This window comes from Mustela nivalis (genome assembly GCF_964662115.1).
Source record: "Mustela nivalis genome assembly, chromosome: 11".
NCBI classification, from domain to species: Eukaryota; Metazoa; Chordata; class Mammalia; order Carnivora; family Mustelidae; genus Mustela; species Mustela nivalis.
In genome coordinates this window covers 47691516-47715581 of record NC_139030.1, presented here as the reverse complement: position 1 = coordinate 47715581, position 24066 = coordinate 47691516, and the positions used below count along the sequence as shown (strand labels likewise).

The 24066-nt window shown below is 36.8% G+C and overlaps 2 protein-coding genes across 15 annotated transcripts in view; one reads left to right on the top strand and one right to left on the bottom strand.

Moving 5' to 3' along the window:
* Positions 1–8203, bottom strand: part of METTL8 (methyltransferase 8, tRNA N3-cytidine) — an 86371-nt gene extending 78168 nt beyond the window's left edge. For 2 of the 7 annotated variants that reach the window (XR_014300248.1, XM_082689179.1), the window contains exon 1: positions 7420–7499. Coding sequence is in view for 1 of the 7 variants with exons in the window: in XM_082689180.1 (XP_082545306.1) it covers positions 7958–7966 (9 nt within the window). In the remaining 6 variants the exon portion in view is untranslated. Of the gene's footprint in view, positions 1–7419; positions 7500–7957 lie in introns of those variants that run through there. The other 5 variants (XR_014300247.1, XM_082689178.1, XM_082689180.1 and 2 more) reach the window with 5 other exon arrangements.
* The window catches only part of DCAF17 (DDB1 and CUL4 associated factor 17), a 37831-nt gene continuing 21335 nt past the window's right edge, over positions 7571–24066 (top strand). For 3 of the 8 annotated variants that reach the window (XM_082689166.1, XM_082689172.1, XM_082689173.1), the window contains exons 1-6: positions 8636–8764; positions 9163–9266; positions 17374–17464; positions 20101–20237; positions 21158–21236; positions 22397–22486. In XM_082689166.1, coding sequence (XP_082545292.1) covers positions 8639–8764; positions 9163–9266; positions 17374–17464; positions 20101–20237; positions 21158–21236; positions 22397–22486 — 627 coding nt within the window. In that variant the 5' untranslated portion in view covers positions 8636–8638. Of the gene's footprint in view, positions 7669–8629; positions 8765–9162; positions 9267–12084; positions 12245–12293; positions 12464–17373; positions 17465–20100; positions 20238–21157; positions 21237–22396; positions 22487–24066 lie in introns of those variants that run through there. The other 5 variants (XM_082689167.1, XM_082689168.1, XM_082689171.1 and 2 more) reach the window with 5 other exon arrangements.

Sequence of the window (24066 nt, the reverse complement as noted above, 5' to 3'; positions counted from 1 at the left end):
TCCCTGTTTCGGCCATGAAGAGCTCTTCCTCCTATAGTTTCTTCTATAGTTAGCTCCTGTATCTTTCTGACATACTCCCATCATTGTGTTCTGTTTTTGAGCACTTCCTCACTTTCCGGTACTACAAGATATTGCAGGCTCATGTTGTATATTCCTTGACCCAGTCCTAGAATCAGCTAGTTCTCCAAAGAGTACTGGTTCCTTTCTTTGGAGAGCAGATCAGGTGCTGGGTGTGCTCCTTGCTACTAGGCTGCTTATAGGCCCTCTCAATTGACAAAAGAAGGAAATACATGTAGGTATACTAAACCTTGGTTAAATACATGTCTTTATAAATGTTTCTATATATATCCCTCTCTATCTATAGCAAGCTAGAGTTCATACTTTTAACATCTGGAGTAGAGCGCTTATGTACAGTTCCTATTGCCTTTAGTTTTAGTCATATTTTCAAAGTTACTTAGGTCAGCTTGGCCCCTTTCAGTGAGGTTATTGCATAGATTCTTTTATCAGTCAGCCTTCTATCCAGAACCCTATTTCTCCTTATTTATTTTTAAAATTTTGCTTATGTCAAGATAATTTACTCTTTGTGCTGCAGAGCTCTATGGACTTTAACAAATGCAGTGTCATATATCCACCATTCCAAAACCATGAAATAGTTTCACCACCCTAAAAAAATCCTCTGTGCTACCAAATCAACCCTCTCCCTTCCCTAAACTCTGTTTCAATTACATTTCCCTAACACAGAATGTACTCAACATCATTGCATCTCATCCTTTCCCTTGACAACACGTTCACATTTATAAACCCATATAATTCTCACTTCAATCCTGAGTATTTCCTCCTAGCGGATGGTTGAATGAAACTCCCTGAGAATAAGTAGCTTGGTTAAGATCTCACTAAGTGGTGGTGCTGACACTACAACTTGTGCCTTTTGACTTCTGGTATGATGCTCTTTCTACTACACAACACTGCTGCCTTATTTCCAGTTGGATGGGGGATGGTTATGCAGAGAGACAAGAAGAAGAGCAGACAGAAATGCTGGTAGTGATCATATCTTACATTAATGGAAACTTTTACACTAAAAATACTGACGTGGAATTCTAGTTCTGATAATTTGGTGAAATGACACCCTGAAAACCTTTCTGTTATAAAATACTCCCAAAGGCAGAGTAAATAGATTAAAAAGTATGTATCTTATTAAAATACACCACTAAGCCAAAAACAAAGAAAAATGCTTGGAGATCAAAAGCTAGCAAAAGTCCAGAAAGCTGAGTGAGAACTGAAGTGACCAGAGGCCCAAATGCCAAAATGAATAAAAAAAAATAACACAAAAACTTATCAAAGTAAACTAAACCTTATCTTAACATTAGAAAATATATTTAGGTAATTCACCACATTATCAGATTAAAGGAAAAAATTATATTATCATTACCTTAGCAGATACAGAGAAAGTAGCTGATTAAATTCAACACCATTCATGATTAAAAAATCAAATATACAAGACTTTTAGCACATATGGAATGGAAGAGAATTTCATTAACCTGATAAAGGGTAGTGACCAAAAACTTACAATGTTATCCTAATGGTGAAATATTAGAAACATTGTTTATAAACATGAATAAAACAAGAATGTCCACTATCACTGGTTTTATTCAATACTGCATTCGAGATTCTGGCCAGCAAAGTAAGAAAAATGTAATAAATAAAAGTGTAATAAATTTGAGAAGGAAGCAATGAAAGTGTCACAGTTTCCTGAGGACATGATTATCTATCTACATGAAAAAATCCTCCAAACTTTACAAATGCTTTTTTTTTTTTTAAACAAATGACAATTATTACTACTAAAGATAAAGTCTGGCAAGGTTGCTAAATAAAAGACCAATATACAAAAAGAAAATTTGCATTTTTATGTACTTGCAAAAATATAGTTAGAAAATCTAATTTAAAAATTTACCATTTATAACACTGACCAAAAATATAATGTATTTAGAAGTTTGAAATATGCAATTCCCTCAAGAAAAAAATTATAGAACTTCATTGAAAGACACTACAGATCTAAATAAATGGAGAGACATATGGTCTTCATAAGTAGGATAATTTGATATGGTAAAGATGTTAGTTCTCTTCAAGTTGATATATAGATTTAATGCTATTAACAATCAAAATTTCAATAAGGTTTTTTGTGGAACTAAAACTGATTTTAAAAGGTATATGAAAATGCAAATGGCAAAAAAGAAAATACTCCTGAGAAAAAGGAATAAGGTAGAGGAGTTGTCCTACCAGCTCTCAAGCCTTACTACAAAAGTGGTGGGGTATTAGCCCAGGAATAGAAATAGACCAACAGAACAGAAAATAGGGCCTAGAAACAGACCTAACTATGAATGTAAACTTGATATACAATAGAGTTAGCACTGCAGATTTGTGAAGAAATGAGGGCCCTTCAAAAAAATGGCTCTGGGACAAGTGGTTATTCATGTAGGAAAAAAAAAAAAAAACTAGAGATAATAATTAGGTGTTTGTTTAAACTGTTAAATTTGTGGTAATTTGTTACAGAGCAATAGAAATACACTCTTTAACATGTATACCAGGAGACAGGTTTAAGAATGTCTACAGCAATACCTTTCTAAGAATAAAAAACTTGAAAGCAACAAAATCCCAGTCAATAGAAAATGGATAAATTATAGTAAATTCATACAATGAAATACTATATAGCAGTAAAATAAATGAACTATAGGTACTTTGTCAAATGTTGAAAAAACATTGAAGAAAAAATAGGCAAGAAGAGTAGAAGAACCTGTAAATATAGTATGATTCAATTTATATGATGTTCAATACACTCAAAACAATTTTTAAATTTTTTTATCTTTTTAAAAAGATCTTATTTATTTATTTGAAGGACATAGTGAGCAAGAGAGAGCATAAGCCAGGGGAGGGGCAGAGGAGAAGGAGGAGCAGACTCCCTGTGGACCAGGGAGCCTGATGTGGGACTGATCCCAGGATGCTGAGATCATGAAATGAGCCAAAGGCAGACGCTTAACCAACTGAGCCACTCAGGCACACAATATTTTATTTTAAAGAGGAAAGAAAGTTCTGGGAACCAGGAGAGACATAAAGGAGATGTCAAAGTTTTAGGTAATGTCCTGGGTCTTTCTTATAAGTTGATGACAAATATATGGGTATTCCTTTTATAATAATTATTTATATATTGTGCTCTGTTACCTATACATGTTTTTGTTTATTTGTTTGTTTTTTAAGATTTTTATTTATTTGAGAGAGCCAGTAAGCTAGAACCTACAAGCAGGGGGGCAGCAGAGGGAGAAGGAGAAGCAGGCTCCCTGCTGAGCAGGGAGCCCCATGCAGGGCTCTATCCCAGGACCCTAGGACCATGACCCGGGACCAAGGCAGATGCCCAAATGATTGAGCCACCCAGGCACCCCATACATGTTTTTTAAATAATAAGATAATTTAAAAATAAGAATAGTTTACAGACTTTACTACCAACCTTTAAACCTAAATCTTTCTGGATTTTATACATGCATGAATGTACTTCATGTTCAAACAAATATGAAAATATACTGAGAAAAGGAAACATAAAACCCAAACTTGTGGTCAAAAGCCTCAATAATTTAAAAATAAATTTCCAAAAGTGATTCTCACCTAAACTATACCAATTACCTGTTAAATGGTCTGTTTCATTCTTGTTCCTAAAGGGAATGTCCTATCACTAGTGATTTTTCTATTAAATTACCATGGTCCCACATGCTCTGACTCCTGACCCACTGGGACCTGATTTTATTTCCTTCTTCCCACATGTCCTAACCACAGAACAGATCCTAACATTCCTTAGCATTAATATCTAAAAAGCTGATGTGTAAGTTTAATAAAAGGTAGATACTGCTTCATAGACATCACATCGTAAGTTGTTCCCTGCTTTCCATTTGTTCTGAGGAGTTTAGGGATGCTTATTTGTGGTTCTGCTTAATACGATTTCACTTGAATCTTTTCTTCATTGTTAGTATCTACTACACTAGAAGCCTTATCAACTCTACTTCCAAAATATATCCTGAATCTGTTCAGTTCTTTTCATTTCTCCTGCTACCATTCCAGCCCAAACACTATCATTGGTTACCTGAACCAAATGAACAGCCACCTGTTTTCCTTGCTTACATTCTTGTCTCCCCACAGTACATTCTCCACATTATAAAGATTGTATTATAACACAAATCAGATCATGTCACTCTCTTTGTTCAAATTCTCCTTTGGTTTTCTATTACAATAGAATAAAATCCAAAATTCCTTCCAGCCTACTTCTCCAAGTTCATCTCTCTCATGCACACTAAAGCACCACACTGACCTGACAGTTTTAGAAAAAACCAAGGCTGTTAATTGCCTTGCAGATGCATTCAAGCATCTTCCTGCCTGGACTACTCTAACCTCAGTTTTTTGCAGACTGGCCCATCCTCATTATTCAGGGCTTAGCTCAAAAGTCCATTCTCTTAAAAAAGTTCAATCTCCAAAGGCCTTCTGTGACTACTCTGGCTAACACAAAGCTTCCAAACACACTCTATCAAACACATTACCCTGTTTTATTTTCATTACAGCCCTTATCACTACCTGAAATCTTATTTTAAAAATCTAGGTATTTATTGTCTATCTCCCTCCATATGTAGGGACCTTGTCCATCCCATTCACTGTTATACCCTATGTCAAAATAGTTCCCAGTATAATGTACATGAAAATAATTACATGCTGACTAAATGACTTCTTGTGGTTTTGGTTCAAGTTTATCTCTGAACAAATGTTCAAGTTTAATAACCTGAATGCTTTATTCGGTTATACTATGCTTCTTTAAACAAAGTATATGAACAAAAAGCATTTTACTAACTTTTGAATTCATATCTCTTCTTCTCAATCTTTAAAATATCATGGTAGGGGAGCCTGGCTGGCTCAGTCGGTAGAGCACATGACTCTTGATCTTGGGGACATGAATTTGAGCCTCATGTTGGAAGCAGATTACTTTAAAAAAAAAAAAATTTTTTTTAAATACATTTAAAAAATCATGATAAATATGGTTAAGTATTCTGTAAACACAAAGGCACAGACTGAAAAAGAAGGAACAAAAACAAAAAACAATGTTTGTTTTATGTCTCAAATTGAGAAGGTACTTTCAAACCCTAAACTAGGGATATCTGTGCAAGCCATTTTACTGTCAACAAATGGAAAAAATATCTACTTTATAGGTAGAACTGTTGGGGATTTAAGTTTTTAAAAAGTTAGTTCTTCTTATGAACATTGTGGTTTCCTACTGATTTGAAGAATAAAGGGATTCTATACATTGTCCTTAGAATAGTCATTTAATCAACGTACATATGCACCCTTGTACACAGCCTAAAATGTGGTCAATGCATATGTATGTTGAATGAATGAATGGACTATTCTAAAAACAGTATGTTGGGGGGCACCTGGCTAGGTCAATCAGTAGAACAAGTAATTCTTGATCTTGGGGTCATGAGTTTAAGGCCCATGTTGGGAATAGAGACTCTGGGTTTTTTTGTTTTTATTTTTGTTTTAAAGCTTTCATTTATTTATTTGACAGAAAGAGAGATCACAAGTAGGAAGAGAGGGGCAGAGAGAGAGGGGGAAGCAGGCTCCCCGCTGAGGAGAGAGCCCAATGCCAGGCTGGATCCCAGGACCCTGAGATGATGACCTGAGCCGAAGACAGAGGCTTAAGCCACTGGGCCAACCAGGCACCCCTAGGGAATAGAGCCTCCTTTAAAAAGAGAGAGAGAGAGAGAGAGAATAAAAACAATATGTTGGGAAAACAGACAAACAACAATTCTAATATAGTGCAGCAAACAATGTATGCAGAGTAACATGTTAGAAGAGGCAAGACCGTAACTAAAGTGAAGGGGTCAGGAAAAGTGTCGGAGTAGAGCTGTGATACCTGGGATGAGTCATGAGATAAACAGAAAAGAGAAAAAAAGAAAGGAAGCATCAAAGATACAAAGATGTATCTTTGAGATGCAAAGATACACTGGCTTAAGCAAGTGAGCAACATTCAGAACCACAATAGCAAATGTTAAGGATGGACAAAGAAATAAGGCTGAAAGTGTGGGCAAGATGCAGATAACAATGCCCTGATACTACTTTAAGGGATTCAGATTTTATCTTATAAGGCACCTACACAGACCCCAGATGTAGCCCCAAAGCCATGTTTCTCCTAGAGAAACTTTTTATTTTCAGCTTGATTAAAATAAAAAACAAAAACATTTTTTAAAAGGATATTCTGGATCATCTGAATGGCCACCTTTTAACTGATTACTGTCATAAGATTTCAGTTCACATGTTTGTGTTCAGCAGTGCACTGGCAAACAACTGGTACCATTTGTCACTGGCACAGGTTAATGAGAAAGAAATGGGAACTACTTTATGTAAAGGATGGTGTTTGACAAGCGAAGGTCAAATAAAATCATGACACGTTGAATAAAGGAAAGCTTGGCAGTGGTTTAAAGAAAGAAAAAGACAGACTTTTTCTAAGGAAATTATGCTATGGAGAACAGTGAACATTTGCTTTTGAAGCTTATTAGGTCCAGCAAAAACAGTCTCATTGGTAACAAAGAATATGTATTCATTTGAATGTATTTGTTTTATAATTGTGCTTCATTTAACATAACTGGGAGTTACAGTCGTATAAGATATACAACATAAGGAGTTTATATATAGTTTTATATTTGCATATATTTAACATACTGAAAATATTTTAAGTTAACAATAGAGAATCCTGGGTATCGACTCAGGCTTGAGAAATTCTGTTCTGGGAGCCACTGAAAGATGTTACTGAAGAAATGACAAATTTGTGCTTTAGAAAAACCACTCTGGCAGCAGCATGGAGGGTTGGAATCGCAAGTACTTAAGCAAGGCAAGAAGGAGGATACTTAATATAATAATGTGATAAAATTGTGAGGCCCTAAATTACTTAGGTGATATAAAAAGGAGACGGATAGGAGTTAGAGTCAAAAAGATCTGGTTGTGGGTGAGGAAAGGAAGGTATTCAGGAGGACAGCCCTCTGGGTGAGTTGGTGGTAGGATAAAAACCACAGGAAGACAAAACAAGTGAGGGTGAAGGGGAATGAGAAGTGAGAGATGATGAATTTAAGTCAGCAATGATTTGAATTTCATTCCATCCAAAGAAAATCCAGTTCTCGTTTCTGGGTCCCAGTTTTCTCGGTGACAGCTGCATTCATGAATTACCAAATTAACTATTATAGCGCGCTCTAAAAATACACATAGCACTCCACAGTATGCTGTAAATAAGTCATGAGAAATCAGCAAAAGCCCAGGCCCTGAAGGAAATTCGGCAGGGTTAAAAAGAGATGTGACAAATTGTTACCCAACACTTAAATTGTGACCCAACGCACTCACCCAGTAGGGTACTCTGCTCTGTCAGTCAGAGGCAATCGTTCTCTCGCCCAAGTAGGAACGAGAGGTGGCGAGCCGAGCCCACGTGGAAGATGCAAAGGCACCACCCTCAAGGGGCTCGCAAAGCAATGGGGCACACCGAGTGACCGATTACGGAAAATGTAGTGTCGTGGGAACTTTGATCCTACAGGCAGGGGTCGCTGACAAAGTTACCTTTTACTTAGACGAATCAACGTGGAGTATCTTAGTCCGGTAAGAATGTAAACATTTCCTATTTTATTACCAAAAGCATGGAGGAAAAAGAGGAAGAAGAGGCGAGAGGAAGGAAAATAATTATCGCGAAACCAGCCTGTGTCCCCGCAGGCCACGGAAAGGCGAGCTCTGGAAAAGAGTAATTCAACCCTAGTTCGGTGGGAATGCAAGCATCTTCCACCACTAACTCATCATTCAATAACATAATGTTCCTAGACCCAAAATGTTTAACCGTCAACCTCATCCACAACGTCCAACGTGCGACTGGGGGGAAAGCCGCGGGGCGTACCTTTAGCATGGACGCTGCTTTGGGGGAGGGGGGTCGCACTCGATACAGCGCCCCTCTCGGCACCCGGCCAGGGCCTCCCAGAACGAAAGTCGGGGGAGTGAGTGTACCGCGGCGGCACAATTCGTACTGTAAACCGACACCAGGAGGCGGCAGCACAGCGCCCCCGGGGATCTGCCCCGCGCCGCGTGCAGAGCCGGAAAGGGGTGTCCGCCGTACAGCGCAGCCTCTTCGCGGCCGGGCTGGGCGGGGCCACGACTGGTTGGAGGCAGGGCCGACGCAAGAGCTCCCTTCGCGCCGCCTGATGGGAATTGTAGTTCTGGGAATTAGCCAGGCTCCCTCAAAGGGCTCTGGGAACTACACTTCTTGTTGAGCGAACGGCTCCGGCAGGCCGCGCGTTACCGGGGCGTCACACTGCCGGCACCCGGGTACAGAGCTGCAGAGTGTTTGAGGGGCAGGTCGGAGAGGGGTGCCTTTTCCTTCACTCTGCGCTCAGGCGGTGCCGATCCGTGTTATCTCGTCCCTCTGCCGTGCGCTCCTGGCCCGGCTCCCGGTGTCAGCTTTTCCTGGGCCCCTCAAGGAGTTGGGGCCTGAAGGTTCGGAGGTAACGGCCGCTGCCTGGCGCGGGAGCGAGGGGCGCTCCCCTCTTCAGCCCAGCCAACCCCGCACCTGGCCCTTGCCTCCATGGGCCCAACTCAGAAACCCAACGTGTGCCGCCAGCTGAGTCGCCGGGCGCTGGGCTTCTTCTCGCGGGACGCAGGCGTGGTGCAGAGGACGAACCTGGGCATCCTGAGGGTGCTGGTGTGCCAGGTGATCGCCGGCGGCTGGGAATGGGGCCAAGGGCAGGGGGCGACTGGCGGCCAAGCCTCCTCCCGGGGCGCAGTGTTTATGTATTAGAGCTCTCTTTTAAGAAGATCACATGTCTTGAGCAGGGGAATCCAGGCCCTGAACCTGGGGAGTTAGTAAATATCTGTTAGAACCGGCAGATGCTTTTAGTTTTAAGCTTATGTCTTCCTGCAAATGATCTTCCAGAAATTTGGTCACCCCGCTTAACACGTGAGGGCAGAGTGAGGAAGATAGGAACATAATGTTTTAAATAACGTACGTAGGATTACTTTGAATACTGTAGGTTTAACTATCCCACTTAAAATCGGTGCACGGTAGAGACTTACGAGTTATTCCTTAAACCAAAATTCCTTGTCTTTCAGGAAAGTACTAAATTTAAGAATGTGTGGACAACTCATTCCAAGTCACCTATAGCCTATGAGAGAGGAAGAATATATTTTGACAATTATCGGTGCTGTGTCAGCAGGTATCTTTTTGATGAACATTTTTGCTTTAATTAACCTCACTATTAATCTTGACTAATTTTTATAGAACCACATGCTATTTCGGTACTTAATGAAATAGGAAGAATGAAAAAATTAGCCCAAAATAAGAGTAAGTGGTAAAAATGGGTTGTAATTTTAAAATCTTGTTAAATTCGAAGTTAGAGATTTCATCTTTGCAAATACCAATTTAAAACGAATTTAGAGTGCAGGCAAAATGATGGGTTGCTCAGGGTATGGTATAATGTTTTATTATGCTTAAAAGATATCAGAGTTAAGGAAGCCAGGTATCTAATAATTAGATACTGCTTTAGAGAGTAATTTTTTAAAGATTTTTATTTATTTATCTGAGAGAGAGAGAGATAGCAAGAGAGAGAGAGAGCAGGAGCAGGGAGGAGTGAGAGAAGCAGGCTCCCTGCTGAGCAGGGACCTCAATCCTCAATCCCACAACCCTGGTATCATGCCCTGAGTCACCCAGGCACCCCTAGAGAATCTCCCTGTTTTGTTTTGGAAGTACTTGCCTTTTCTTGTTTGTTTTAAGAGAAAAATTTAAACTTGCTTCAAAGAGAGTAGTATAAGTGAACCTCCCTATACTCATTACCTAGATTCAAAAGTGATCCACATTTTGCTGCATTTGCTTTTCTAACCCATTGCCACCTTTTCCTTGACCTTTTTACTAAGTATTTTAAAGCATATTTGAAATACCACACCACACTTAAGTTCACTTCTCTAAAAAAGAGGGACTTTTTTCTTTCTTTTAATAGCTTTATTAAGATATAATTCATATACTATACAGTTCACCTATTTAAAGTATACAATTTTATGGTTTTTGTTGAAATTCATATTCAATGATAGGAATTTTGGTGAACCATTGTGGTTCATATAGGTAACCATCACTACAGTTAACATTTTCATCACTTCAAAAAGAAACCCTATTCCATTAGCTGTAGCCCCATCAACATTACCCATAAGCAACTACTAGTATACTTTATGTTTCTATAGATGCACCTGTTCTGAACATTTCATCTGAATTGAATCACATAGTATGTGGTCTTTTGTGATTGACTTATTAGTAGATTACCAGTATATTATAAGAGAATATAACTCAAGAACAGCCAGATAGATGAGATATGTGGATATGAGGGAAAGGGGATGGTATATCCATTCTTTTTGAGCATACTACTGTCCCTAAATCTGTATGTGTTCACCAACCCAGAATTTTCTCTCCTTTGGTAATACATACATTTAGTGCTATTCATTTCCCTCAAGCTCTGTTTTTGCTGCATCCCACAAATGTTCATATATTTTATTCATCTTCATTTTGTTAAAAATATTTTAAAATTTCTCATGAAACTTCTTTGACCCATGTGTTAATTAGAAGTCTGTTGTTTAATCTCCAAATCTTCTGGGATTTTCCAGCTTTCTGTTATTGACTTCTTTTTTCTTTTTTTTTTAAGATTTTATTTATTTATTTGACAGGCAGAGATCACAAGTAGGCAGAGAGGCAGGCAGAGAAAGAGAAAGAAGCAGGCTCCCTGCTAAGCAGAGAGCCCGATGTGGGGCTCAATCCCAGGACCCAGGGATCATGACCTGAGCCGAAGGCAGAAGCTTAACCCACTGAGCCACCCAGGCGCCCCTCTGTTATTGACTTATCATTTATTTCCACTGTGGTTTGAAAGTAATACTTTGTATTACTTCCGCTCTTAAATTTGTAAAGGTGTGTTTTGTGGCCCAGATTGTGGTCTCTTGGTGAATTTCATCTGAGCTTGAGAAGAATGTGTATTCTGCAGTTATTGGATGAAATATTTTTTGGAAGTCAGTCGGATCCCATTGGCTGATAGTACTGTTCATTTCAACTATATCCTTATAGACTTCCTGTTTGCTGGACCCACCAGTTACTGACAGACATGTTGAAGTCTCCCAACTATAATAGTAGATTTGTTTCTACTTGTGTCCTATCAGTTTTTGTCTCACATGTTTTGACATTGTGTTGTTAGATGGTATACACTTTAAGGATTTTTATGCCTTCTTGAGGAAGTGACCCCCTTTATCATTATGTAATGCCACCATTTATCCCTCATAATTTTTTTGTGGAAGTCAACTTTGGCTGAAATTAATATAGCTACTCCAGCTTTCTTTTGATTAGTATCCGCATGGTATATCTTTATCCATTCCTTTACTATAATCTGTTTCTTTATATTTGAAATGGGTTTCTTGTAGACAACATGTATTCGAGTCCTGTTTTTTGATCCACTCTAACAGTCTCTGGCTTTTAATAGGTATAGACCATTCACATTTAGAGTGATTATTAATACAGTTGGTTTAATATACTCCCATGTAACTATTTTCTATTCATTGCTTTTTGTTCTTTTCTTGTTTTTCATTCTTTTTTGTCTTCTCTGCTTTTAATTGAGCATTTTATATGATTCCATTTTCTGTCTACTTTAGCATATCCATTATACTTCTTTTAAAAAATTTTTAATCATTGTCTTAGAACTTGCAATGCGTATTTACAACTAATTTAAATCACTTTCAAGTAGCGCTATAGCTCTACATGTGTAGCATAGAGTATTTCTAATTGCTCCCTCCTGCCTTTTATAACATTGCTGCCATTCTTTTTATCCATGAGCTATATTCCCTGAATACCTTATTGCTGGTATTATTATGACAATAATATTATTATGTTACTATGCTATTATTATGACAGATAAATTTTTCTCTGTTAAATCAGTTAAGAATAAGAAAAATAAAGGATTTTATTTTACCTTTATTTATTCCTTTTATTTATTTATTTTATTTGAGAGAGAGAAAGAGAGCATCATGCACATACATGCACATGAGCAGGGGGAAGGGCAGAGGGAGAGAGAGAATCTCAAGCAGATACCCTGCTGAGTGTGGAGCTGGATTTGGGGCACAATCCTGAGATCGTGACCTGAGCCACTTACCTGACTGAGCCACCCAGGTGCCTGTATTTATTCCTTTTCTAACATTCTTCCTTTTTTAAGGTAGATCTGAGTTTCTGACCTATATTATTTTTCTTCTCTTTGAAGGACTTTTTTGAACATTTCTTATAAAGCAGATCCGCCGGCAACACATTCCTTCCATTTTTGTTTATCTGAGAAAACCTGATTTCTTTTTGACTTTTGAAGGATAACTTCTCAGGATACAAAATTCTGGATTGGTTGAGTATATTATAAGTATTTATAAGAAATATATATTTGGACGTGATGTGATGAACACTGGGTGTTATATGGAATGAATCATTGAACATTATATCAAAAACTAATGATGTGCTATATATTGGCTAATTGAATTTAAATTAAAAAAAAATCTATATTTGGTCATTCAGATGACCAAAATATTTTTCTCAGATATATTTGCTTTTTATCTATATTACTGAAAATACATCAGACTTGTAAAGGTGAAGGTAGGTATCTTGTTATTAATGAAGGTAACTTTCAGACCCCACCCAAGTATAATGACCTATTGCCTGGAGGACCAACTATGTGATTAGGGGGTTGGCACTGACCCCTGACCTCCAGGCAACAGAGGGGAGCTGGAGATTGAATCAGCTAGAGGCCAATGACTTAGTCAATCACAACTATACAATGAAGCCTCCATAAAACTTCAAGAGGACTGGGTTTGAAGAGCTCTGGGTTGGTGAACACTTGGAGATACAGGGAGAGTGGCTTTCCTGGAGAGAGCATGGAAGTTCCATGCCCTCTTTCCATACCTTTTCCTATGTATCTCTTCATCTAGGTGTTGATTGTATTCTTTATCATATCCTTTAATAAACTGGTAAACATAAGTAAATGCTTCCCTGAGTTCTATGAGCCACTATCAAAGAAACTAAAGAGAAGGTCATTGGAAGCTCAATCTGTAGCCCATGGGTCAGAAACACAGGTAACAGCCTCGGGGCTTTGTAACTGGCATCTGAAGGTGGGGTAGTGGTGGAGGGCAGTCTTACTGGATTGAATCCTTAACCTGTGGAATCTGATACTATCTCCTAGTAGACAGTGTAAGAATTAAGTTGAATTCTTAGATACTCTACTGGTATCTGAGTGTTGTGTGTGGGAGAATTCCACTCCCCTCATATTAGAATTGGGTGCAGGAGTCTTAAAGGACTGCGGTTGGGGGTTGTTTCATCACTTTAGATATTTTATGTCACTCCCTACTTGGCTTGCATGTTTTCTAAAAAAGTCCAATCTAGGGCACCTGGGTGGCTCAGTCGGTTGGGTAGCTGTCTTTGGCCCAGGTCGTGGCCCTGGGGTCCTGGAATAGAGTCTAACGTGGGGCTCCCTGTGCAGTGGGGAGTCTGCTTCTCCCTCTGCCTCTGCCCCTCCTCCCTGCTTGTGTGCACTCTCTCTTTCTCTCTGGCAAATAAATAAATAATATATTTTTTAAAAAAGAGAGAGAAGTCCAATGTAATTCCTATCCTGTTTTTTTTTTTAGAGAAGGTACTTTTTTCCTTTGGCTTCTTTCAAGATATTTTCTTTCTTTCTTTCTTTCTTTCTTTTAAGATTTTATTTATTTATTTGACAGACAGAGATCACCAGTAGGCAGAGAGAACGGAAGGAGGAAGCAGGCTCCCCGCTGAGCAGAGAGCTGGATGCGGGGCTGGATCCTGACCCTGGGATCACGACCTGAGTGGAAGGCAGAGGCTTTAACCCACTGAGCCACCCAGGCACCCCATATTTTTTATTTTCTATAGTTGGAATAATACATATCTAAGTATAGGTTTTTTAAATATTTTCCTCTTTGGTGTTCTGTAAGCTTTTGGATTTGTGATTTGGTGCCTGTGATTAATTTTGGAAAATTCTCAACCATTATTGATTTCAAGTATTTCTTCTGTTCTCCTTTTCTTATCCTTTTAGTATTCCCATTATGTGTATGTTATGTCTTTTCTAATTCTCTGTCAGGATGTTGTGTTCTGCTTTTATCATTTTTTTTTTCATTGTTTTAGTTAAGTTTCTGTTGACGTATCTTCAGGTTTACCAGTCTTTCCTTGGCTGTGTCCAGTCTACTGATGAGCCCGTCAAAGACATTCTTCATTTGTATGGATTTTTTTATTTTTAGCATTTCCTTTTGATTTTGTTTTTAGGGTTTTTGTTTTCAGTTTGGGGTTTGTTTTTTTGTTTTGTTTTGTTTTTTTCTTAAGATTTATTTATTTATTTGACACAGAGAGAGAGAACACAAGCAGGGGAGTGCCAGGCAGAGGGAGAGGGAAAAGCAGGCTCCCAGTAGCCCCCCCCCATCTGCCTCCCTCAGCAAGGAGGTTCTGATGTTTGCTTTGTCTCTTCAATCTTTGCATTCTGCATTTTGCAAATTGCAGTTTGCTTTGTATTTTTTTGTTGTAAGTTGTATGTGATGTAAAAGTGATTGTAGTAAAAGGGTCTTTAGAGTGAGGTTTTATGTTATATTTGTTGTTTGCTGAAGCAGTAGGTTTCAGAGGCTAAAATTTCCTCTAGTGTCCTTGTTTTTGTTTAACTGGTACTGATTCTATTGGCTTACTCCTGCTAAGCTGTGATTCACCTCTCTTTCTAGTTTTGGGTGCAGCAGTTTGCTCTGTGATCTTAATTCTCTGATGTAACTAGAAACAGTTGTTGATTTTGTTTAACAGCTTTTTTTCCCGTAAGGACAGGAGTAATGACTCTTAAGCGCTTTACAGGATCAGAAACAAGAAGTTAGAGAAGATAGTTTGATATTTGTGCTGATCCGAGGAGGGATCCTGCCAACAATCTTTTTCTGATTCTCTCTAACAAATTAGCCAGCCTACAATTTAGCCTGTATGACCAGTGAATCTATAAATTTCTTCTCATTTGCCTTTCACCACAAACTCCACTGGTTTTAAGAGTGCTTTTAGGCTAGAACTTCTCCATACTCTGTGAAATGAAGTCAGTTCCTCTGGGAAGAGAATAGGGCTATATGCCTTAAGGCCTGCTTCTTCCACCCAGGCAAAATCTTCAACCCAAGTCTTTAGAGTTGGTAGTAGGAGGCAGGTTGAATCAATCGCATTCTTTTCTTTGAGTGAAGCCAATGCTCTAAAAACTGAGCATCTGGAATTGAGGCAAACATTAGCCTCAGCTTTTCTTGCCTTTCTTAACGTGGAACCACTACTTTATGAGGTGGGCTAAGGGTAACTAGAGCCTCTCTATTCTTAGGCATGCCACGGCCAAGGTAGAGTTAGGGCTAGGTGGAAGAAGGGAGCCCCACTTTTTGACTGCACTCACCCATGACTCAGCCCCAGCAACAAGCAGCTGGGAGCTACATGAGAAATGCTGTCATCCTGGTCCCCAAAGAAGGTGGCCCTCTGGGAGCTAGAGGCAGAGGGAGTCCTGCGCTCTTGGCTATACCAGTCTGGAGTAGTTTTCATCTTGCTGAGCTAAGAACAGTAAGGAGAGAGCACATCCTAGTTCAAACATCATTGACTCACTGTTCTTAGTGAACTCTAGCAGATTTTTTTGAATAACTGTTTGTTTGCTATATGCTCCTAGGACCATTTCCAGAGACGTTAAATAGTTGTCCTTTTATAGTTTTCACCAGTTTTCCTGGAGAGCATGCCTATAGAGCTCGTCATGCTATCACATTGGAAGTGGATATCTGGACATTTCTTTATCTGATCATAATGTCATTACCACATCTAACAAAATTAGTAATAATTCTTTGGTAACATTTAATGCCAATTTCATAACTTACCCAATTGAGAAATATCTGCTTTACTTAAAAAAAAAAAATACCTTAAATCTGGGAGGGTGGCATTGGTTGGTGATCTAATAATAAAATAGTTGGACTTCTTTACTATGGCATTAATGGGTGTTTTACCCATAGTTTAGAATCACCTCGTAATTTAGAAGTTAAGGCTTGCTTTCAATCCTGTGAAATTCTGTTTGGTTTAAAACTTTGAATCAGAGAGGGGCGCCTGGGTGGCTCAGTGGGTTAAAGCCTCTGCCTTTGGCTGAGGTCATGATCCCAGGGTCCTAGGATCGAGCCCTGCATCTGGCTCTCTGCTCCGCGGGGAGCCTGCTTCATCCTCTCTCTCTGCCTGCCTTTCTGCCTACTTGTGATCTTTGTCTGTCAAATAAATAAATAAAATCTAAAAAAAAAAAAAAAATCAGTTGATTCTTCACTTTAAAAAAAAAAAACTTTGAATCAGAGAACATCAAAGGTGAATAAAATTGTCACTCTGAAAAAAAAATTTTAAGATTTTTGTTTATTTGAGAGAGAGAAAGCACAAAGAGGGAGTGTTGGCAGAGGGAGAGAGAGAAACAGGCTCCTCACTGAGCAGGGATCCTGACAGGGGGCTTGATCCCAGAACCGTGGTATCATGACCTGAGCCGAAAGCCGACACTTAACTAACCGAGTCACCCAGGAGCCTCTGAAAATTGTTTCTAAACTGTAGTTTAATTTTAATGTTAATCAGTTAAAAAGTGGGAAAATATCTATGATCATATATCGATAGTAATCAGGTAAGTATAAACTAAAGGTAAGGGACTATTTTTCATATAAAAAATGTAGTGTTAACTACTGGTAGAGGTACAAACTTGTTTAACCTTTCTGAACGGGAATTTGGGAGTAGAAAAACCCCTAAAGGCATTTCCTTTTTTACCTACTAATTTTTATTCTAAAATAAAGGGACTCCTTATCGAATTTTCATTTTATAATATTAGAATAACAGTTTATGAACCCCATGGAACTCAGCAGACATATTCACAGTTAAGGTCCAAGGGTAAAGAAAGAATGCAATATGATCCAATTTTGGAAAATAATCTGAAGGTAAGTATATGTATATACAGAAAACCCAGAAAGAAATGAACCAAAATGTTAATAATAGTTATTTTTGTAATTATATAGTATTATGATCTATTTTATTTTTCTAATTTTCTTTTTTTTAATTTTTTAATTTTTATTTTTTAATTTTATTGTGAATTTTGTGATCAGAAAAAAAATGTTAACATTTAGTTAGGAAAAGGAAAGCACAATAACAAGTTATATCTTGGTATTCCAAATCTCTGGAAAAAAGTCACTGAGAGCTGGGCAAACACTATCTGAGTTATCAAGAAGAATAATCGTTGATTTTTCTTTTTTTCCCAGTGTTGCCTCAGAGCCAAGAAAACTTTATGAAATGCCAAAATGTTCCAAATCAGAAAAAATAGAGGATGCATTATTATGGGAATGCCCGGTGGTAAGATTTGCTTTTAGAGTATTTGTTTCTGACACATTTTTAGCCTAAAATAATTGATTATTGTTAATATATGTAAAAAAAATAATAAAGCTTAAATATCGTAGTTATTTCTGACTCCTGAAAGGAGTCAAGAAGAGAGTATATCCTTTGCTTACTTTTTCTCATGAAATAACTTTTATTTTTAAAAAATATACATTAATATTATGAAGGCATTTAAAAAACGATGTCATTTGTAAATCTTGAAAACTGGAAAATGTTATGAACTGGTTAAAAGTTTTATAAGCAATGTAAGGAAGTTATTCTCAGTGTTTAAGAGATTTTTCTACTGATTTAAGAGATCATTCTGTCAAAATAAAATATTAATTTAGGCTACAGTTATATTACATGGCTCTTTGAAAGTAGATTTTTTTTTTTTTAAGGGGTTAATCAACTCTTTATGTTATCAGTAAGGCTTCCAGTCAACAGGTGACTATTGGTAGTTCAGTTTTGGGGGAGTTAAAAGTTATACACAGATTTTTGACCTTGAGAGTCACAGGAAATTGACAAGGATACTTCTTTCTTTCTTTTTCTTTCTTCCTTCCTTCCCTTCCTCCCTCCCTCCCTTCCTTCCTTCATTTCCTTCTTTCTTTCTTTTTTTTTTTTTTTTAAGATTTTAACACAGAGAGAAAGATTTCACAAGTAGGCAGAGAGGCAGGCAGAGAGAAGGGGAAGCAGGCTCTCCACTGAGCAGAAAGCGGACTCCAGACTTGATCCCAGGACCCTGAGATCACTACCCAAGCCAAAGGCAGAGACTTAACCCACTGAACCACCCAGGCACCCCCATTTCCTTTCTTTTCTTTTCTTTTCTTTTCTTTTCTTTTCTTTTCTTTTCTTTTCTTTTCTTTTCTTTTCTTTTCTTTTCTTTTCTTTTCTTTCTTTCTTTCTTTCTTTCTTTCTTTCTTTCTTTCTTTCTTTCTTTCTTTTTTTCTTTCCAAAAGTAGATTTTTATGAGTTTACTCCATGAATCTTGTTAGAAAAATAACAAGTCAAAAATAAAAAATAATAAAAAAAAATAAAATAATAGGCTAACTCATTTTATGAGACAGACCAACATTGTCCTGATGTATATTTTTCAGAAGACTGTTTTAATAAAATGATAGCACCTTATATTTGCTAGAGGAGTTGAGAGAATTGAGTTGTAGACAAAGTAAGTGGGATTTTCTGAGCTTAAAACGTATAACAAATTTTATATAATTACTTCTTAAAGCCTTTAATAATATTGTACCATTTTCTTCTCATTTGAAGTTAAGCAAGATTTTCTATTAAGAAAAACTAAGAAGCATATCGTATTGTTGTTAACATTCTGGTGTGAAACCACATTTAAATCAGCACCTTGTTTTTCTGAGACAATGTACGAAATATAACTTTTGGTTTAGGAAAATAGCTCAAACCTATTACATATGCTATTTTTTTCTTTCTTTCTTTTTACATACGCTATTTCAAATTCTTCTTTAATAAGCAAGGTATAAGTAGTGTATTTTTTAAAATTAAAAATCTCCAGGAGATGATATATAAGACGCCATAGAATAAAAATATTTGCATCATTGCATGTAATTTTAATGTAAAACCTCTAGTAGTTAATAAGCTTCCCTCCCCCTACACACGCAACCAAAAAATAAACACAAGACAAATCTTTAAAAGCATGTATAAGGGGCACCTGGGTGGCTCACTGGGTTAAAGCCTCTGCCTTCAGCTCAGGTCATGATCCCAGGGTCCTGGGATCGAGCCCCGCATTGGGCTCTCTGCTCAGCAGGGAGTATGCTTCCCCCTCTCTCTTTGCCTGCTTCTCTGCCTTGTGATTTCTGTCAAATAAATAAATAGAATCTTAAAAATATATATATATAAAATAACTGTGCCTTCATTCTTTTCTATTCACTTTTTAGCCTGAGTGAATACTAGATGAATTCCAACTTTTCTATTTTTAACGTTCCTCTACAACTTTTTTAGGGGTGCCAGGGTGGCTCAGTCGGTTAAGCATCTGACTTTTGGTTTCAGCTCAGGTCATGATTTCAGGGTGGTGAGATCAAGTCCCGAGTGGGGCTCTGCACCCAATGAGGGGTCTGCTTGGGATTCTCCCTATAGCCCTCCCTGCACTACACTCTCTCTCTAATAATTTTTTTTTAACGGGAGGGAACTTCCTTTTTATTTTACAAATCAAAGGAGAACTCCTTGCTTCTCTTTGTTTTCCTGCGTTAGATTTCCACCTTGTGGCAGCTGCTCAGTTGCAGGTATGCCCAAGTAGCTATTCTCTCTGTTTTGGGGGGGTAATTCATTGGTGACAGAGAATATCTTTAAAACCTGGCCATCTTCTGTTTTTCTTTGGCTGCCTTGAATCTGCATTCTAGCTTTGCATTTGGAGTTACGGTAGAGCCTCAGTGAATCATGGAACAATTTGTCCTTTACCATTTGACATCTATCAAAAGGAAAACAAGTCTTGGAATAATATTGGAATAAATATTCATTGAGGGGGTGGGCAGAAGGAAAGGGAGAATCTTGAGTAGCTAAAAAGTAGCTAAAAAGCTGTTTTCTTTGGATATAGATTTCTGCAGATTTGTTTATGACGAACCAATTTCATTTTTACACCTTGTATTTTTTAGGGGGAAATACTTCCCAATTCATCAGATTATAAATCTTCACTCATAGCACTGACTGCTCATAATTGGCTATTTCGCATATCAGCAACTACTGGGAAAGTACTTGAGAAAATATATCTTGCTTCATATTGCAAATTCAGGTATTAACTGTGATTTTGATACTCAAATTTTATTAAAATATATAAAATATAAATATATATACAAATTTGAGACTTGTGGCCCCAGAAATTTCAAGCTTTTTTTTGTTTGTTTGTCTTTAAGTTTGTATATCTGAATCTCAATTCATAAACCTTTCCTCTTTTTCTCTTCTTATTATTACATTTGAAGATCTGAGGATATAGACCCTTTATCATTTATTTTTGTATCACTCATAAGTAACTAACCTTGGCAGATATCTCTCACCCCCCCTTTTCAAATTTCTCTTCTACATATAGTATTTTATATGTTCTGCAAATAGTATTTTATATGTAGGTTACATTTCACAATAGGTTTTCCTGAAGCCTAGTCTGTTTCAGTTAAATCATCTGCCTAGTATAGTCTAAGAACAGTTGTTGTTTTTAAGTGATCTCTATACCTGATGTTGGGTTCAAACTGATGACCCCAAGATCAAGAATTTGATTCTGACTGGGCCAGCTGGGTATCCCTAAAACCTCTTATTTTAATTTAGTAGTTTTATATATTATTTATAGACGTATTGGGAGGGAATATATGTATGTAGACTATGAAAAATAACATTTTTAATGCTTTTTGTAATATTAATGTCCATTTTAAAGTAGGAATAATCTTTTGTTTTCTAAGTTTTGAATACTGTTTCATCAAACACAATTTTTATTTACTGACACTCTAGAAGGATTAAAATTAAATATATATATATGTATTTTTAATAGGATTATATCCATATAAGCATGTAGAGGAAATTTTTAAGTTACTTGTTTTTTAAAATAAATGACTTTGCTTTTATAATTTAAATAAAGAACTGTTTATTTATGAAATACCTATTTTATCTTGGTTATAAGGAAACTTAACCAAATGAATAACCTTCTCTTCATTATTTTACAAGATACCTGAGCTGGGACACTCCTCAAGAAGTCATTGCAGTTAAGTCAGCTCAAAACAAGGGCTCAGTATTGGCCCGGCAGGTAAGACATATTTAAATATCAATAAATAAGTATTTAAACATCAATAAGATGAGGAATTTGTTTCCAGAGGAAATTGGCTGCAAATTTGTTAGGAAAGAACTAATCATCTTAGATTCTTAAAGAATGGTATAAAAGTTAAGAAATGGTATAAACTTAAGAAATACACTTTAAGCCACTTTGGGGAAGTATAACAGATTATTTTACATTCCATAGTGGAAAGAAATTGACAGAACCTGTTCTTTAAAGTAAGGGAACTTTTTCAAGCAGAGAAATCACTCATGCGTTTAACTATTGATAATTTTTTCTCATTTCATATAGACATGTCAGTGTAATTGTACTTTCAGATGATGTGACTATGATAACTGTGTCTTTTGATTAGGCTCTTTATTATTAGAATTCCAATTTATAATATAATTTATATTCTGTTAATATAACAATGTATAATAAAACAATGTGTGATATATATCAGAAGTATATATTTATTTATAATATAGAAATATTTTAGGGATGCCTGGGTGCCTCAGTGGGTTAAAGCCTCTGCCTTCGGCTCAGGTCAGGATTCCAGGATCCTTGGATGAGCTCTGTGCTCAGCGGGGAGCCTGCTTCCCCCCTCTCTCTGCCTGCCTCTGTCCCTACTTGTGATCTCTCTCTCTCTCTCTCTCTCTCAAATAAGTAAATAAATAATCTTTAAAAAAAAAAAAAAAAAGAAAGAAAAAGAAATGTTTTATTATGCATTTAAGAGTTTTTGTTGTATAGTATATATGTTTTGATGCTAAGAAATGTTTACTGTTAGTGTTTATTTATTTTTATTTTTTTTCTGAGTGTGGAGCCTAATGCGAGCCTTAAACTCATGACTCTGAATTCCAGACCTGAGCTGAAATCAGGAGTCAGACACTTCGAGCCACCCAGATGCCCCTATGTTTACTTTTATGGATTTTTATGTGTATGTGCATGTGCATCAAAGGACTGAAGGTTTAATGGACATATTTTGAACATGTATGCTTTCCTGTTTAAGTAAATTTGCAATGTAGATAAATGTTTTCAATTCATGCAAACATCTACATAACTGTATGCTAGGACAGATGGATGCTTTCAGCTCATGAAAAGAGTGTTTCTAAAATTCTTTTGAGAGCTGCCTATAATTTAATCTTTCCTTTTAGGCGGGCATTCAACAGCCTGTTTTGCTGTACCTTGCAGTGTTCCATGTTTTACCTTTTTCACTCATAGGGATTCTGGAGATCAACAAGAAGGTAAGAACTTACTTCTTATTTGACTGCAGTATTAATTTTTTGATAAAAGATGGGATGTCAATATATGTTTGTTTATTAGGTGTTTTGATTGCAAATATTCCCCTGACTGTAAAAAGCTTTCTGAACTAGTTTGTTTCATAGCAAAATTCATGAGAATGTTTCATTTAGGAAGAAAGCCTAATCATCCTTTCATCTTTCTGCATGTTCTTATGCTATTCAAATGGAGAGTATTGAATACCTTTGGTGTCATTAACAAACCACTACTTTATAAAATTATGAAATGAGTAAGGTGGTTTTTTTTCAGAGGGATATTCCAAAGCTTGTTAAAATGACCATTAGGAAGATGAAAAGCTTGAACAAAATGAATCATTTTAATTGCAAAATATAGATCTAAAATTTGTTTTATGTTACATAAACAAGACCTGTAATTAAATACGTGAGTTTTCCAACTTGTTCAGTTATAGGTTTTATTCTTGACATTTCTCTTGATTTATGGTATGTTATATGGGAAGAAAGAAAGGACATAGTTCTTTTGAGTAAAAGAATCAATAGCCTCCTACTTTCCATTAAAAACTTGTTACTTAGTCTAGGCGGAGAGTTATTTACTGGTCTATTCTACTAGTCTTTAATTAAGCACCTCAAGTATTACTGGTCAGATCTTCATGGTCCACTAAGAGTCATTAGCAAATAAGATGAACATATTAAAAAGAAATTTGTATGAGCATAATATACTAAGCTACAGGAAGGTGAATGAGTAGTGTCAGTTGCTTATTTATTGTATTGTGCCAGGCTCTTTGAGTAGTTTATAACTTTGTAACATATAGTGGGTTCATCTAGGAAGGTAAGCAGCTTCCAAAATCCTAAGTAAATGGAGAAGCTGGAATTAGAACCTAGATTTGACTCCAAAGTATGAACCAAATTTTAAAATAGAGTGGCTACTTTATTAGAGCACTCATTATTTGAAAACGTGCTTGAATTACACAAGTCCTCCTTTTCAAAGTGGGAAACAAAGATCAGCAAATAAAAAAATCATGAATTAGTCAAGATTGAAACAAAGCATAATTATCTAAGAGTTGACAAGAAACACAACTTATGAATTTAACTATTTTCTTTTTGCTTGTGGATTGAGTAGTTATGTGTGCTTATTATAGTCTATAACAGGAATGAACACTTAACTAAATCATAAATTGTTTTTATTTATTCCTAGATGCCTATGATAATCACGGGAAGGATTTGGTTTTGATTAGGCTTAGTTGGAATTGAAGCGTATCTTCCACTTCCCATGTATAGAAGACTACCCAGGGGCCAAGCCCAATATATTCTTTAAACTAGTTATTGGGGTAGTAAATATTCACTAAATAATCTGTGTTGAGTAGAAACAGAAACAGATTTCCACTTAATTTCCTCTTGTCCTTTCATTGCTATGAATATTTGTCTATGTTGGGTTTTGTTAAATATTAAAATAGGCACAGAATCAAGTTATTTTATCAGAGCTCTGTGGAGGACTATGGCAGGATCCAGTGCATTGAACAAAAACAGAAAGGAAGCAAAGAGCCAAAGCCTTACTCAAGGTTAGCCAG